Source organism: Trachemys scripta, chromosome 7 (genome assembly GCF_013100865.1).
Source record: "Trachemys scripta elegans isolate TJP31775 chromosome 7, CAS_Tse_1.0, whole genome shotgun sequence".
NCBI classification, from domain to species: Eukaryota; Metazoa; Chordata; order Testudines; family Emydidae; genus Trachemys; species Trachemys scripta.
The window spans coordinates 67,598,940-67,617,119 of NC_048304.1; the positions used below are offsets into that span (position 1 = coordinate 67,598,940).

At 41.5% G+C, this 18,180-nt stretch overlaps 1 protein-coding gene across 15 annotated transcripts in view; it reads left to right on the top strand.

Moving 5' to 3' along the window:
• The window catches only part of ZMIZ1 (zinc finger MIZ-type containing 1), a 491,983-nt gene that overhangs the window by 446,025 nt on the left and 27,778 nt on the right, over positions 1 to 18,180 (top strand). For 13 of the 15 annotated variants that reach the window (XM_034775977.1, XM_034775973.1, XM_034775967.1 and 10 more), the window contains 6 exons: positions 5,609 to 5,723; positions 7,546 to 7,763; positions 9,523 to 9,721; positions 10,745 to 11,035; positions 15,146 to 15,328; positions 16,973 to 17,147. In XM_034775977.1, coding sequence (XP_034631868.1) covers positions 5,609 to 5,723; positions 7,546 to 7,763; positions 9,523 to 9,721; positions 10,745 to 11,035; positions 15,146 to 15,328; positions 16,973 to 17,147 — 1,181 coding nt within the window. The remainder of the gene's footprint in view (positions 1 to 5,608; positions 5,724 to 7,545; positions 7,764 to 9,522; positions 9,722 to 10,744; positions 11,036 to 15,145; positions 15,329 to 16,972; positions 17,148 to 18,180) is intronic. The other 2 variants (XM_034775972.1, XM_034775983.1) reach the window with 1 other exon arrangement.

An 18,180-nucleotide genomic window follows, 5' to 3' on the forward strand; every position in this document is an offset into this window, starting at 1 on the left:
AAATCTTAGTTTACACATACACACAGTATTTCCAAATAAATGCCACAAATCGTGTAAATCATTGCAAATCACTAGTTTCTATTCACTACGTAAACCTCATTTTTCATGCAGTGACTTCTCATGGTGAATTTAGCTAACAATCCATGTGCGACATGATGACTAGTGTGGTTGAGAGTAATAATTTGTTAGTGGTCGGTGAAGATTTAACACTAATTTTGGTGAAGGGAGCCCAGTAGAAGGAGAAGCGGGTAAATTTGGCTTTGATAAAAGAAATGCAGAAGGAAAGAAGTGAATTGAGTGGTGTTTGTTTAATGGGTTTTCAGTGATGGCTACATGGATTGAAAAAAGAGAATCCTGCCTGGTAACACACTACAGTGGAAAAAGTAAAGACTGTGTCGCCTGTACTTTGATAAGAAGAGAACATATGAAAATGGTGAAAGATATAAAATAAATGTGTAGCAGAACAACATACAGTATTAATAGCTGGAATCTGACAGCAACCTGAGGAAAGAAGATGAAATTGAGAAAGAAATTGCATTGGCGATTATGTAAGGGAGGGGAGAAAGGAAAAGTTTTGCCAAAAAGTCAGTGAAGGCTTTCATGCCAATGGCAATGAAGTAAGCGGGGGGAGAACAGAGGAATTTTGAAGAATTTTTCATGGAGATAATACGTGGCAGAATGAGTAGAAAGATGGGGTGCTTTCGGAGAACAAGTTGGTGATAGAATGTGATGTACCAGAGAAGTTGAAAAGAAGAAAAGTATTATTCAAAGAGTTTGAGGAAGCAGGTTTTGATAATGAAAACATCAAAAATTCAAACAGGAAAAAAAGGAAGTTGCTAACGCAAGATTGGAGGCTGAAGAGGAATTTGTACAGAAAGCTGGAGGAAGATGATAGCAGGAAGTTTATTTTTGGGTTGGCAAAAAAGAAACAATGAAGCACAAGAGATGAAGAAATCAGTGACTAAGTCTAAAGAGGTAGTAGAGGTATGGAAAAGATATTTTCAAAGGTTGTTAAATAAGAAGAAAGATTTGCGAGCGCAAACACCATCAACAATTATGGAGATGTTTCAAAAGTTATCAATCTCTGTACATGAAGTAGAAGCAGCACTGAATAAGATGAAGAATGGTAAAGCAGATGTGAAGATGACATAATTGTTGATATGATCAAGGTAGTTGGAAGTACCGGAGTAAAGAGGTTTCATAGATTACTGTGTGTTTACTGGGATCAAATAAGGATACCAGACTGGAGATCAGGATTGATCGTGCCTCTTTAGAAGAGTAAGGGTGATGCAAATGATCCCAATGCCTAATGGGGCATCACTTTGTTAAGTCAACGCTCAAATTCCTTGAGAGAGTTTTGCAGGCAAGTTTGAGGGTAAGGTGGAGGAAAACGTAGGAGAGGAGCAACATGTTTTTAGGAAGGGAAGGACATTTGCAATGAGACAGAAGTTTGAAAGAATGATAAATGGAGGGTGTAATTGCTGTGTTACATTTATTGATCTTGAGAAAGCCTATGAGTTGGTTCTGCAGGAATTGGTATTTGGAGTATTGAGATGGATGGCAACGGGACTTCAAGAATAAGGAGTTGTATTGAGGGTCAGGAAATATGGTGATAGCACTTGGAATTTTGAAGCATTTTGAGGTGATGGTGGGATTGAGACATGGCAGTGTGCTGAGACCACTTCACTTCATCCTAGTTATGGAGACATCTAGTAGGAGAATTGAGCCTGTGAAGAGACAGAGAAAACTAATGCATGTTGACAATCTAGCCCTTTTTGCTGATGGCAAAGAGGAACTGATAAATTGGTATCAGAGTGGGCATCTGAGTTTGAAGATCGTACTCTGAAGGTAAAACACAAAGAAAACTGAAGAAGAGCTATTGATGGAAGTTTCAGGAGAGAAGCTGAATCATAAGAAAGAATTAGTGTACTTGGGAAGTACACTTTGTGCCATCAGAGGGAGATCTGGAGAATTGAAAATAAGAACCCAGTGTGCCTGGGTGGCGGTGAAAAAGGTGGCAGGAGTACTGCAGCACTGGCAATTAAGTAACTGAAAGAAAAGATATATGCTGCATGTTTTTGTCCCTGCCTGCTCTATGGTTTGGAAACAGTGGGCCTTATGGAGTTGGAAGAAAAGAAGATATAGGTAGTAGAAGATAATATACTGAGGATAATAGCAGGCAAGTGGAGGGTAGAACATGTGCCCGGGAGAAATTAGGGGATAAATGAACTTGGGACTCTACGTGATAGGCCGGGAGTGCACAGCTGAGGTAGACTGGGTGTGATAAGATTGGGAGAAGAGCGACCAGCAAAGAAAACATAGGAGGAAGAGGACAGTAAGAAAGGACATGGAAGACCAAAGGTTTGATGGAAAGACTGTTGAGAGAAAAGGACTGGAACTCCAAGACCTATGAACCTGTGCCATGAACAGCGTGGTGAAGAATCATGGGCACCTGCGACCCTGTGTCAACCTGGAAGAGGAGTCGGGAAGAAAAGTGAATCCAGGTCTGATATGGAAATCTGAAACCAACTCATGGTGTTAGTTTGTCAGTTTGTTCTTTGAATGCCACTATTTTAAAAAAAGTTAATTAAACGTAAAGCCTCACTTACCTCTTTGACATCAGTGTTGACTTACCATTGGCTTCAATATGCGTTAGCAGCTAGGGAATCTTTTTTTATATCTTTCTTCTTTGCACTGTGGTGAATGGTTGCAGCATCGCTACATCATAGCCTGAGAAGTAATCGCCTTCCTTTTCATCTGATGGTTTCCTCTCAGGGCCGGCGCTTCCACTAGGCGACCCTAGGCAGTCGCCTAGGGCGGCAGGATTTGGGGAGCGGCATTTTGCTGTCCTCGGCGGCAATTTGGCAGCGTGGGTCCTTCCACTCTGCTTCTTCACTCGCTCTGGGACCCGCCACCGAAGCGCCCCGAAGACGTGGAGCGGAAGGACCCCCCGCTGCCGAATGCTCTGAGGAGGAGCGCTGCCGCCTAGGGTGGCAAAAACCCTGGCACCGCTCCTGCTTCCTCTGCTGGTTGGCCCGCCTCTGCTGACCCCTACCATGTGGGGGTTCATTAACATTATTTTAAATTAGCCAATATTCTTTTAGTGAACTCCAGCTGACTCACTGCCCTCCAGGGTGTAATGAAGAGACTTAATTACCCTTGTGCTGTTCAACAAGAACAATGTTGTGGAGAGGATTTCTCTTCAAATGTTAGAATGTACCATAAATGACTACAGAGGCCAGTGTAGACATCCACCAAAAGGAGTAAGGAAAGAAGTAAAAGTGGCAAACATCACATGGGTAGAGGGGAAAAGGTGGAAAGCATTAAAGCAGAAGTCCAAATCAGCCCCTAATTCCAGACCCTGAGGATCTCCCATCCCTGGCTGTATATGCTTTTTTGCAGTGTTGATGGAGGGATGTTGCTGCTGCATGTATTAGAAATGTAGCATCATGCTGAAACATTGTGCAGTGAAAAACATTGTGATGTGCTGTATAAGACAGAAAATGGGGGGAGGGATAGGTCAGTGGTTCGAGCATTGGTCTCCTAAACCCAGGGTTATGAGTTCAATCCTGGAGGGGGCCACTTAGGGATCTGGGGCTAAATCAGTACTTGGTTCTGCTAGTGAAGGCAGGGGGCTGGATGTGATAACCATTTGGGGTCCCTTCCAGTTCTAGGCGATAGGATATCTCCATATATTAATTAATTTATTATTATTAAAGTGTAGATTTGCTGGACTTCCTGTCTGTGTCAGGAGAAAGTTTTTTTTAAAAATTGAAAAATCAGTTTTAAAGATTTCCCCCCCCCCTTTTACAAATGTATGTTAATTACTTAATTTTAATTTATATTATTAATGTTACTCTTACTAGATTGTAGCCTCTTTGGGGGCAAGGAGCATGCATGTACAGTACTTAACACAAGGGCATCCCAGACCCCATAATATTCACACCAAGTTTTGAAAAGAAAAATATTTATGTCTTTTGATCCTTCAAGTACATACCTATTAACTCAGTTTTACACTCAAGTAGTCCTGAGGCATAGGGGAATGGAAAGATCGTCCAGTGGTCAGAGTGATAGCTGGATACGCATGTTCAATTCCCCGCTCAGCACAGTCCCCCACATGACACTTCTGTGTCTCAGCTGGAAAATGAGAACAGTACTTCCCTGCCTTGCAGGATAAAGATTGTGGGGCACTCAGATTGTATGATAATAGAAGTTGTATGAGTTTCTTAGGCTAGGTCTATACTACCCGCCTGAATCGGCGGGTAGAAATCGACCTCTCGGGGATCGATTTATCGCGTCCCATTGGGACGCGACAATCGATCCCCGAATCGGCGCTCTTACTCCACCAGCGGAGGTGGTAGTAAGCGCCGCTGACAGAAAGCCGCAGAAGTCGATTTTGCCGCCGTCCTCACAACGGGGTAAGTCGGCTGCGATATGTCGAATTCAGCTACGCTATTCACGTAGCTGAATTTGCGTATCTTAAATCGACTCCCCCCTGTAGTGTAGATGTACCCTTAGATAGCCAGATAAGCATTTGCAAGGTCAGAGTTATAATTTGTAATTTAGTTTAAAAATGAATTCATGGCCTATACCACTTATCAGTATCTCTTTAAAATAAAAGGACAATATGTGGTGTTCCTTAAATAGTTTGTATATACCTGGAAAAAGTCACAAACTTAAAATCAACTTTAAAAAGTAATGAATAATAACACATGATACAATATTTTTTCGTACATATCCTATTTATACCTCTGGTTATTTAACTGAGGTTTGACGTATCCAGTAATTATATTGCATATACACAGTGTTTTAGTTCAAAATATATACATACACATATTCTTTCTCTGTATTATATGCACCAAGACTTGTATGTAACAGGCTTCTTGCTTGTATCTGTTGGATTTAGTTTATTGAAAAACCCAATGCTCTCCACCACATAGTTATCTGAAAGGAGCATTTTTAGTTTCAGCAGTTGATTTTCTAGAATACTGATTAGCTAATACTTTTTGGCATACAGCTCATCCATCGTGCGGTAGGACTCCATCTGGATTTTAATTCACTTTTTGAAAATTATTGTTGGACTGCTATTCCTTTAAAGGCTCTTCTGGCCATGCTGGTACCAACTGCAGACAGTGGGGCTGCAGTCTAGTCTCAAAACCTAATTGAATTGGAATGAGACAGCTGAAGCAATGATTGTTGAAGAGCTTGAGATGGATGACTTTTGCAAAATGAATGCATCCAAACATCCAGCTAGCTTAATGTTCTTATTGTTGAAAGCTGTGGCCGAGAGTTTATTTTTACTTCCGCAGGTGGCAGAGTTTTAGGGGTGAACTCTTCATTTCATCCATCACCAAATGGGTTTATGTGCAATGAATTAACTTAATTTCCCTTCTGCTTTGATGCTGTGGTGATCGCTTTGCTTGTAACCAAACAGAAACTTCCCACTTCTTAAACATACTAAGATACTTATAAAGCTGATGAGTTGGAGAGGAGTTAAGATTGCTCCATCTGCCTTTGTCAGTTAAGAAATCAATCCCTCTTTCCCAACCATCATTCATTTAATGTTCCATGTTCCAAACCATGACTCTGGTGTGTTTGTGTTTTACAGTGATGGGTCTTTCCCCTATGACTCTGTTCCTTGGCAGCAAAACACCAACCAACCACCAGGTTCTTTATCGGTGGTCACTACAGTATGGGGTGTGACTAATACCTCCCAAAGCCAGGTAAGCTTCATTTTATGCTCGCTACCCTGAGCTATGCATTTTGGTTAAATGTTTGTCAGTAAAATGAAAAAAAATAGAGAAAAGAAGGGAAAGGACTGTTATAAAACTGTATTTTTTCCCACTTATTTTCTTCTTCTGGCAGCACAATGGCTACATATTAGGGTTTGACGTATTTTGAGCTGGTAACACATTTAACTATGTGGGTGGAAGTGTCAGATTATATTGGTGGCAGTTGCAAGCATCACTTGCTTTCTGTACAGGAGAGGGGTGATTATCAGACCTAACATGTTTATTATAGCATTTTTCTTGAGTCCTTAATGGAAAACTTTTCTCATTTAGCCTGGTGCAATGTTCCGAAGCGTTGGGACAGAGGCAAGAGCTAAGTGGTTAGTGCCAGAGTATAACTGTCCAGAAAATAGAAATCCGTTCCCGTGAAAAATGTTGTATTTTTGAACAAAATGTCATCTCATATTGGGATGAAAAGTTCAAAATACGAAACTTTTCACAGGAAGGGACTTGCACAAAATTTTGTTTCAGGAGAACTGAAATGGAATTTTTTAGCTTGCAGGCAGCCAGCCTGGACAGTTCTTGTCAATTTCACTTTTTCCCTGCAGGCAGAAAGTGAAATTGACCAGAACCTTCCGATCAAAATGCCAGAGGCCAAGCACCTGGCTCTCCACCTCTCCCCCAGCACAGCTACATCTGTCTGGCTGCCTGACTGAAATGTTCTTGTTCATTTTGCTTTCTCTTGAGCTGGGAGCTGTCATTTCAATTTTTTTCAGTGGAAAATTGACATTTTTCAGGGAAATTTACATTTTGCCACAGAAAAATTCAGTTTTGTGAAAACTCTATTTTCTATTGGTAAATCATTCAGCTGGCAAATTCCCAACCAGTTCTCTATATCAAGGACTCAAATCTCCATCCAGCTGATGTTGAAGCCAGGAGAAAGACTTCCCTTTACTTGAAAAGGAGCTGGATCCAGGACCACCCACTTTATGTGACATTAGTCACGTCACTGAACCACTTTATGCCTTAGGCTATGTCCACCCTATGGGCTAGGGGTGTGATTCCCCATCTCCTGTGAGCATCTTGTGTTAGTCTCATCGAGCTAGCATGAGTGTAAATAGTACTGTAGCCACAGTAGCACAGGCAGCGGCACTGGAGGCACGGCTGATCCGTACCGAGTGGAAACGTGCCTGAAACCAGAGCATATGTACTAGACACGGCTCAGCTGTGCCTTCACTGCAGCTATGCTGCTATTTGTACTTGTGATAGCTCAAAGAGACTTAACACAAGTACACGTTACATGGGCAGGGGAATCACGGCATAGCTCATAGTGTAGCCGTAGCTTTGGTTTGGTCATCGGTAAAATGGAGATACTTCTTTATAGTAGTGTTTTGAGGCTTAATTAATATTTGTAAGTCATTTTGAGGTCCTACATCAAAGACATTATGTTGGGGCAAAAATTTTTTTTTTTTTTTATCAAATTGTCATCTTGGAGACCAACAAATTGTCAAATAACACAGTTGTTTCTTGCTTCTTCACTTAATCAGATGGATTCTCCACATGATAAAAAAAAAATGTGATATCTGCTGTTCCTTATTGTAACTTTTCAGAAGCTTCAGTGAGGGACTAATCTTATGGTAGGAATCAGAAAATGGCAAGGGAGAGCTCATAAGAAATTAACATACCTAGGTACATATAGCACAATGAACCCTGGACTCATTTGAGTACAGAGTATATAGGTTAGTTGATTGTACGTTAATGTCTGTAGCAAACTTTCTAAGGGCTTTCTCTTTATTTTGAATATTTCTCCTCATAGGTGCTGGGAAACCCAATGGCAAATGCCAATAACCCTATGAACCCAGCAGGAAACCCCATGGCTTCTGGGATGACTACCAGCAATCCTGGCATTAATTCCCCTCAGTTTGCTGGGCAGCAGCAGCAGTTTTCAGCCAAGGCAGGCTCCGCTCAACCTTATATGCAGCAGGGCATGTACGGGAGACCCAACTATCCCGGAAGTGGAGGCTTTGGCGGGAGGTAAGACGACTCTGTATGGGATGGAAATTGGATGTGAATAGTTCAGGGTGTTCTAGCTTTGCATAGCAATCTACTGGATATGCCATAGGTTCCCTTTGGTTAAAGGTTAAGTCTACACACCAGCTGGATGGTGTGATTCCCATCTTGGGTAGACATGGGCTAGTTCTGCTTAAGCTAGTGTAATAAAAATAGCAGCGTGGCTGCAGCTGCTCCAGCAAGCCACTCAACTTCCTGGGTACATACTCAGGCCACTGCAGCCACGCTGCTCTTAGCTTGATCAGGGCTAGCACATGTTTACTTGTGCTGGTAAGCACACCTCCCAGCTGCTGCTTAGAAATACCCCAAGTCTTGGTGGTTATTTCATGAGGCCTAGCTAAATTGCATACTGGGTCCATTGCTTGAAAAATTGGCTACCCAAAGAGCAGGAAATTCATCACTATACCTAGAAATTAGGTCAATCAATTACCCCTGACAAACACCAAAAATAAAGTTTTAATTACCACAAATACAAGACACAAACCAAGCTCCTAGGAATGATTAACATTCAGTAGGGCTACTATGTGAGAAGTATTGATGGTACAACTTCCATCAGTCTGTACAAAGAAATGAGCTCGAATATTAGTAAGGTTACAGTCCTGCAAAGCTAATAACAGAAGGTTTGCACCACTACAGGAATTTCTAAAGCACTTCGGAGGAATGAGGGACAGGGCTTTGGTCTTAAATTTTAAGTTATGTATTTATTTTTGTGGGGTAAGTGTAGTTCTTGTGAAATGTGTCAAATTAATATCCCAGGTTATCTACAAAACACAGGCATGGGCAGTTAAAAAGTAAACACAGGCAGTAAGCATGCAAGCTTCCCATGCTCCTAATGCTTTTCCTGAATGCATTTCTATTGTGATAGTGAGCTCTGTCTCCGGTCCTAATCAATCCCTGGGTTCCTTTGTTGTTACTGCTGAAAAGGGTACCAGCAGAGTACAGTGGAACAGCACTATCCTAGAAATTGGGAGACCTAGCCTCTGTTTTCATCTCTGCCACTGTCTCGCTACATGAATTTGTACCATTCACTTAAACTTTCTGTACAGTTCATCTGTAAAATGGGCATAATGTTGACCCACCTTTTTAAAGACCTTTAAAGATTACAGGTGTGAAGTACTTTAGATTATTTATTCATTTATTTATTTTGTGGTAGTTTTGTGATTAGTACATGAAGTGTGCAGGTGCAGGCACAGCCAACTTGCTTCATGCAGAACTCTGAAGAGGCACCAAATGACAGCTATCAGTCACTGTCGATCACAAATGGCCCCTGTCGGCCTCTTTGCTGAGACTTCAGTGGGGACAGATTTACTTTTCTACTCCTGGAAAAGCTGATACATTCCACTGTTGAGGCACATAGATGGCTCATTGTGGAGGAAGCTCACAACGGATGCTACTGTCCATGCTGCCCCTAAATTGTGGATAATCAGCGCACACGTTCATTTACAACCTCTGAGTCCAGCAGCTTGGTAGAACAGAGTATTAAAAATTAGTTAGAAACTCCTGAAGTCTGGAGTTTCTAACTCCATTGAAAAGTGCCGACTTATCTGCACTCTGTGCCAGAGCAGCTCTTGTATCCTCATTTACATCCCTGCTTCTCTCTTCCTGTCAGAGTGCTTGTTTCAATAGAAACTTAGACATGGTTTTGGAACTGTTCCAAATGACATCAGACTGAGGCCCCAAATCTAGGCCCATTTTAATATTCCTTTCTTTCTTCACCTGGTAGTTACCCTGGTGGCCCAAATACTCCTGCGGGAATGGGGATCCCTCCACACACGAGGCCGCCTGCAGATTTCACTCAGCCGGCTGCAGCTGCCGCTGCAGCTGCAGTTGCCGCCGCAGCTGCCACAGCAACAGCTACAGCTACAGCCACTGTAGCAGCCCTTCAGGAAACCCAGAACAAGGACATGAACCAGTATGGACCGGTAAGAAAGTAGATCTTGCAAACTCGTATCCTTCTGACTTCTGCCTTTAGAGAGAAGTGAGTGCCCCTGTTTAGCATGTGAGCTATTCCGGTATCAGCTGTATTGTGTGTCTGTGTGCACAAGAGACGGAGACCAAGAGATCTCTTGTAGCATGTATAAGTATGTGTACATTAATGACACAGAGTGGCCAATACATCATCTTTATGAATCCCTCTTATCTGCACTAGTAATGCATTTGTACTTCAAAGAGGTCATCACTTAGTTAAAAAAAATTGCATGCAAAGTTTTATACCCACTTCTAATGTGATGTATTAGTACTTCCCCTCCCCCAAACTTTAGCACACAGCTAAGTGTTCTAAAGCTTTATTTTAGGGCCTTGCTGTTTCTCTAATTCATTATGTTGATCAACTCAGTTTAGTTTTTCTAAATACAGTAAAAAACCCCACCTTTTAAGGTATTATCTGTGAGAATAGCAATTTGAAGCACCCATTTTTGGTGACCCTAAGCTCAACACACAATTATTTCCTGTAATAACTATTAATGAAAAAGGAATGAGTGTTTGATCTGTGCAGCTGCTTTTGTCACCGCTTCCATTCCGTGTAGTGGTTCTAAGCATAGGGGATGAGGGTGGGGCGCATGCGGAACCTCAACTGGCGTAAATAAGCAAAGCTCCTTGGAAGTCAATAAAGGGATGCTGAATTACACCAGCTGAGGATCCTGGGCCATTACCTTGAGGAAGATGACTGATCATGTCAGTGGATTTTTATTTGCTCATATTAAAGCAGTTTTTCTCTTACTAAACTATTATTTTTGTCTCTTGTTGCTTTTAGAATTCCAGTTGAATTATTATTATGCCAAAAAAAAAAAAAAAAACCTCACAGAAGGTTACAGAACATAAAAAGAAAATGCGACATAATCCCAGCCCCTGCTAACAAACATGTTCAGCTCCCCGCTCCCATTTTAAATGCATGTCGCATTTTATTCTTTTTTTTTCTTTTCTTTTCTTTTTTTCTTCCGTTGAAGGTTTGTTCCTCTTTCCAGATGGGTCCGACTCAGGCTTACAACAGCCAATTCATGAATCAACCTGGCCCTCGTGGCCCTGCTTCTATGCCAGGCAGCATGAACCCAGCGAGCATGGGAGCCGGAATGACACCTTCCAGCATGAGTGGGCCGCCTATGGGTATGAGCCAGCCAAGGCCCCCTGGGATAAGCCCCTTCAGCAGCCATGGGCAGAGGATGCCACAGCAAGCTTACCCAGGCCCACGCCCCCAGTCTTTGCCTATACAGGGCATGAAGAGACCGTACCCAGGAGAGGTGAGTATTCTCACTCCCTTATTCCTTTTGTCTTACAAACGATACCAATTATGCTATGGATGAAATTCACCCTGTGGAGAAAACCTGTATAACATCCTGGTGAGTGTGTGTAGCAGGTCACCTCTGAGCTATCCCTCCCCCCTACTCTGTGATTAGTCCACAAATAGTAGCCCTGCCTATGGAGGTTCAGCTCAAGCTTTAGCTGCTTGTGCTTTTTAGCTCTGGAGGTCCCCAGAGTTCAGTCCCTGGTGTGTCAGCCAAGATGGCCACACCAAGCCCACACAGCCCTGTGAAGTTCTTGAGCCCTCAGAACATCACTTTGAAGCCCTCATAATAGAGCTTAAGTTCATAAGTCTTATACAGACTCTCTGCGCAGAGATGAATTTCAACCTGAATGCTTAAAATAAATTTGTCATGGGCAGAGCATAAGCTTTCTTTACTCTGGATTTTTTATTATTTTAAAGAAATATGGGGCAGTACCTCACATAAACACCAAAAGCGTGTAAAACTTTTAAAAATCCCATTGCTTTCCAAACCTCCTGTGGCTTGATTTTCATAGGTGCTCAAACTCAAAACTCCTGTTGAGCTCAGCATCCCTGAAAATTCCCCCGGTGTCATTTAGGTCATTTTCTTTTGGTCTGGGGTGAAGATTATCTGAGTTCTTTTCCTGTCTGCCTGTCTATATCTATTTGTCTCTCCAGGTTTTTATAAGATTAGCATAGGATGTTAGCATTTCCCAAGACGTAGTAATCAAAATCACACAGCCTTTGGCTTGCTGTATGATTTCAGGGAAGTTCTATTGAAATCAATGGGAGTTAGGCACCGAGATGCTTTTGAAAATCCCACTAGTCACCTATCTTCATCTTTAGGGGCCTATGTACCTTTATAAATCTAGCCCTTAGTCTATAACTTTAGATAGAATCATAACATATACTAAATTGATGCTATGCTTTTAGTCAGTAGAGTTTACACTAGCATTTTATTGGGCAAAATATAATAGTGGCAATGTAAGTTTACAGAAAATATACACTGATATCCAACATTTAACAAATATTTATTGAGTTTCTTGCAGTTTTTCTAAATGCAATGTATCCTGGTCTGTAAATGAATTCTGTTGTTGTTGTTACCTTATACATCAAAAATGACTTACTGCTGCAGGAGTTGCTTATCTAACAAGGCTTTTCTACTGTGTAAATGCTATCACTCCTTTCCAATTGAGCTAACAATGCATAGTGTGTGACTTCTTCAGATGATTATTTTCATTGTTATATTTCATATTTCACACCTTTGTTGAAGATTGGGAATCCCTCCTCATTGTTCCAATAGCATGTTTTTCGTCACAAGTGAATACAAGAATGTTCTCATGTAATACGCATTTTACAGTGCTATAAAATCATATGCTTGTTGTAAGGGTGCTGTGTAAGTTTAGTAGATGCTATTTATTTATTGATTTATGAAAATGTCAGAAAGGGGATAGTTGTTATAAATTAGCTTGCTCCAGAATTATTTTGTTTTTGTTTTAAGTAATCAATATTCATAAATAGATTTGCCATCAGAACGGTAATATTCTTGACCTCACCCTAAAGGTGCTGAGCAATAACCATGCCCATTGACTTCCTGTTGGATCACTGCAGGGAAAATAGGAAGGAACTTAGGCCCAGGAGTTAGGGCACTAGCCTAGGATTTCAGAGGCCTGGGTTCAGTCATCTACTCTGCCACAGACTTCTTTTGTGACATTGGGCAAGTCACTTGCTTCAGCGTTTCAGCCAGCCACCTATAAGGATTCCGTCCGCACCCCACAATGTATTCTAGTTTTGGGGAAGTTTATTTCATCCATGATTACCACAGCTGGGGATGGGACATTGGCCAGAAAGGGCCAAGGTTCTGACGTGGTATGAAGCATTCTCTCTTTCTTGGGTGCTTGGCTGGCTGGTTTTTAATCACATGCTCAGAGTCTAACTGATACGTGGGGTCAGGAAAGAATTTTCCCCAGGTCATATTGGCAGTGATCTTTGAGGGCTTTAGCCTTTCTTTGTAACATAAGAACATTAGACCGGCCATATTGGGCCAGACCAATAGTCCATCTAACCTTGTATCCTGTCTTCTGAGAGTGGACAATGCCAGATGCTTCAGAGGAAATGAACAGAACAGAGCAATTATCAAGTGATCCGTCCTCTGTTGTCCAGTCCCAGCACTTGGCAATCAGAAGTTTAGGGACACCCAGAGCATGGGGTTGCATCCCTGACCATCTTGGCTAATAGCCATTCATGGACCTATCCTCCATGAACTTATCTAGTTCTTTTTTTAACCCAGTTACAGTTCTGACCTTCACAACAGCACCTGGTAATGAGTTCCACAGGTTGACTGTTCGTTGTGTGAAGAAGTGCTTCCTTTTGTTTGTTTTAAACCTGCTGCCTATTAATTTCATTGGGTGACACCCCACCCTCACCCCGCTTGCTCGTGTGCTATGTGAAGGGGTAAACAACACTTGTTTTTTGTTGTTTTTTTTTTGATCCATACCATTCATGATTTTTTATTCCCCCCTTAGTCATCTCTTTTCCAAGTTGAGCAGTCCCAGTCTTTTTAATCTCTCCTCATATGGAAGCTGTTCCACACCCTTAATCATTTTTCTTTGCCCTTCTCTATACCTTTTCCATTTCTAATGCATCTTTTCTGTGGTGGGGTGTCCAGTACTGCATGCAATATTCAAGTTGTGGACCTACCCTGGATTTATAAAGTGGCATTATGATATCTTCTGTCTTATTATCTATCCCTTTCCTGATGGTTCCTAACATTCTGTTAGCTTTTATGACTCCTGCTGCACAGTGATCAGATGTTTTCAGGGAACTATCCACAATCTTTTTCTTGAGCGGCAATGGCTAATTTAGATACCATCATTTTGTATATATAGTTGGGATTATGTTTTCCGATATGCATTACTTTGCATTAATCAACATTGAATTTCATCAGCCATTTGTTGCCCAGTCATCCTTTGTAATTTTTCGCAATCTACTTTGGACTTAACTATCCTGAGTAATTGTGTATGGGCTGCAAACTTTGCCACCTCACTGTTTACCCCTTTTTCCATATCATTTATGAGTATGTTGAACTGCACTCGTCCCAGTACAGATCCCTGGGGGATTTTGTTATTTACCTCTCTCCATTCTGAAAACTGACTATTTATTCCTACCCTTTGTTTCCTGTCTTTTAACCAGTTACTGATCCATGAGAAGACCTCCCCTCTTATCCCATGACTGCTGAGTTTTCTTAAGAGCCTTTGATGAAAGACCTTGTCATAAGCTCTCTGAAAGTCCAAGTACACCATATCCACTGAATCACCCTTGTTCATGTGTTTGTTGACCCCCCTCAAAGAATCCTAATAGCATGTGGGTGTGGGTCCTTGCAAGGATTATCTGGGTATATCTCACTTAATCCTTTCCCTGCCACTGAAGTGGCCTCAGGCACTGATGCTTCTCAGTCCCTCCTATTTTCTTCCTGTGGCATATAATAGTCTATCTCCTGGGGAGTGTAATAATTTTGGTTTGATTTAGTGTGTATGTTGTTGGGTGGTGTGTTGTACACAGGAGGACAGACTAGATGATCTGGTCGTCCCTTCTGGCCTTAAACTCTATGTCTCTGTGAGTTAATAGCCCTATGCCTCAGTTCCCCAACTGTAAAACATGGAGTTAATAGCCCTTCTCTGTCTCCCAGGGGTGTTGTGAACATTACACACGTGAGGTGGTAAGGCCCTCAGATACTGTGGTTATGGGACCATAAAAGTACTTTAGATAGATGGATGCAGGTGCTCAGCTCCTGAAAATCTGTCTATTTATTTAAGTGCCTAAAATTGGGCATCCTGGAGTGGAGATTTTCAATGGCACAAATGGTTTGGTGTCCCAGACTGAACATTAATAAGATTTGAGCACCTTTGAATGTCCGTAATCCCCTGTCCCTCAAAGGCCCAACTCCAGGCACCCAGGTTTGAAAATGTTGGGCAAAGAGTTCATGAGACAGGGGACATCAGCCTGATTTTATTTTCATTTTAATTCTATAGTTCAAAGTTCCGTTCAAAATTATCTCTTGGTTTGTTTCATCTCTGTTGTAAAATAGCCAAATTATGGAAACCAGCAGTATGGACCAAATAGCCAGTTTCCTACCCAGCCTGGTCAGTATCCAACTCCCAACCCTCCAAGACCTCTTACATCTCCCAATTACCCTGGACAGAGGATGCCTACCCAGCAAAACACGGGGCAGTACCCTCCTCCGACAGTCAACATGGGACAGTATTACAAGGTGAGACCTTGGGTTCATTGACTTTCTCATCTGGTGCTGGTGAAAGTTCTTTCTTCCTTGTTAGTGGATAAAATGAGACACCGGCAATACCATAGGATCCCCAGATAGGGCCTGATAATACGCTATTAAAGGCAATGGAAGTTATGCCATTGCCTTTAATGAGTCAGAATCAAGCCCATAGTACAGTAAGCTATACCACATCATAACTTGGGGGCACTTTAGCTAAATGGTGGACCAAAGTAAAAGTGAATGCCAAACTGAGCCTGCCTTTGAGGTTTGACGTTTCTAGTTGTGGCAAAGCACAATGAGGGCACACACTGCACGGTTCTTGGATTAATTGAGAAAATTGCAGTAAAGCTGGTAGATCAGATCTGCTTTAAGATTAGAGTAGCCAAGTCATTTCTGGTGTTGGATTCTGAGCCAGAAGAATCTTAGGGCCATTAAGACGCATATGGTTCTGGAAATGGGGTTGTTTTGTCATTATTTGCATGGGATGTGGGTACTGTTTGAGATGACAGCACTATTGGAAAAGAATAAGGAATCATTTCCCACAGAACATCAGTCTTGCATGCAGTCAGGTCACTCATTGCCTGATGTGGGATGCCTAGAAACATTGCTTTTTCTAAAGAAATTTTGGTTATACTGTGGCAGCTTCTGTCCCACATTGTCAAGATGAATGCTCCAAAGGGCTATATGCTCAGCCAGTGTAAATCAGGGTAGCTCCATTGCAGTGACTGAAGCTACAATGATTTATGCCAGCTGAAGATCAGTCACGAGTGTTTTAAAGGTGAAAGATTCTATATATATTTTTATCCTGTTTATTTTTGTTAGGTTTTTAACATTTTGTTTTGTTTTATAGCCGGAGCAGTTTAAGGAACAAAATAGCCTTTTCTGGGAGTGACCCATGGCTATTACAAGAGAATCTTAATTTGGTTTGAGAAGAAAATCACAACAAAATTTGAAAGGGGAACCCTTGGTCTATCGAAATGCGTTGCATGTTTTTCATGGAAATATAGATTGATGTGGTGACAGGATGAATAGATGAGATGAGCTCATGGAGAAAGACAGTTTTCCCAGCTAGGGGGCAAGGCTCTGATTTGCAATATTGATGACCTGGAGTTTGAAGATTGTGGAGACTAAGCCTTGATGAATTGAGAACTGTGAGGAAGTTTGGTCTCAGCGGAGGCAGGGATGGGTATAGTCTGTAGTGCCTTTCAACCTGTGACTGCTCAGTGACCAAAGATAAAATGCTCTCAGCCAAAGATGAGGTGCTATAATATTTACTGCTACATCAAGAGGAGAGGAGAAGAGTAAGAAAATTAGGGCAAAAATAGGAGAGATAAAAGGTGGAAAGCTGGATAAAGGGGCAGGGAAGAATGAAAAAGTGGAGCATCTGCAGTTTCTGGGGCTTGCAACTTCTTGTCTCAAATTTAGACTACTGTATGTTTTAAAAGTGAGAAGTAAATGCAAAGAAAAAAGTAATTAAGGTTTTAGGTTTTAGCTCTCCTCCTCAGTACGTTTTAAATAGTGCCAGGCCCAAGCCACAGTACCTAGATATAGATTCAGTGTTTAATAGCAGTACATATGATTAGGTCTTTTTTTTTTTCAAAATTCAGTAACAACTTGGTATTATTTATTTTCTAGCCATCAAGGCCTGTACCTGTGGCAAATTACCCTCACTCACCAGTTCCAGGAAACCCCACACCACCCATGACTCCAGGGAGCAGTATTCCACCATACCTGTCACCTAACCAGGATGTCAAACCACCATTCCCACCTGACATTAAGCCAAATATCAATGCTTTACCGCCACCTCCAAGTGAGTAGCAAATGCAGCCGGCCCCTCAGCCTTTTACTGTCTCTCCTTCCTCTGCCATGCATATCACGCAACCCAGAAGTGATGCTTTAAAAATAGCATCTTGATTGCTATTTTTTGACATGGAGAGAAATGTTGATTGCCAGTTGATACATGGCATCAACCAACCACATTATGCAAGCTACTCAGAGAGGAAGGAAACAGGAAAGAAGAATATTTGTTTCCAAACAAAGTACTGGAAAATGCCAGATGGAAAACTCTCTCCAAAGTTAAACTTTTAAGGACTTTTCCCCTTAAATATTCCTGTAGTTGATTTCTCAGAATGAAACTCTTAATTTTCAGCCGTTTCATGTTGTTGGGTTTATTTATTGCATAGAATCTCCATCAATAGTAATGTAGTGTGTTTTGGTCAAGGGCAAAGCTTTTGAATACTACTGAAGAATAGCTTAAAGGGTGAATATTTATAATGGTACTCCTATTATGTCGATGCAGACCCCTTAAAAATATTCAATAGAGTGCCAAAAAAATAATGTATACTCCTTTCAAAGCCACTCACAGCTATGTTTGGCTGAGAGTGAGTCAGGAATAACACCATCTCAGTGGCTGTGTACTCATACAATTTGTCTACAGTCTAAAAGTGACTAAAGAATAATCAAAAGTTAGGCACTGGAAGAAGCAATATGTTCTCTATAGAAAGATCTCTGTTGTATTAGCTCTTTACAACCAGCATTTTGGGGTTCATGGAGAGCTGAAAGATTAAGGTTATTGGTACTGTTTTAGCTTCAGCAGCCTCAGAGGGAGGAGAGTATTTTAGGTAAGAGTTGAACAGCAGCTTCTGTTTCTGATGAGTAAAGAAGAAACACAATCTTAAATCCAGTAATTACAATGGACAGTGGTAACCTTTTCATACTCCAAGTCTTCCTGCTTCAGAATGACTTCAAACAAACCTGTTTTTTCAGCCAGAACATATCTGCTGAAAATAGTTGGCCATCATAAATTGTGCATAACAAGCAGCAAAGCTCTTCATGATGGGAGA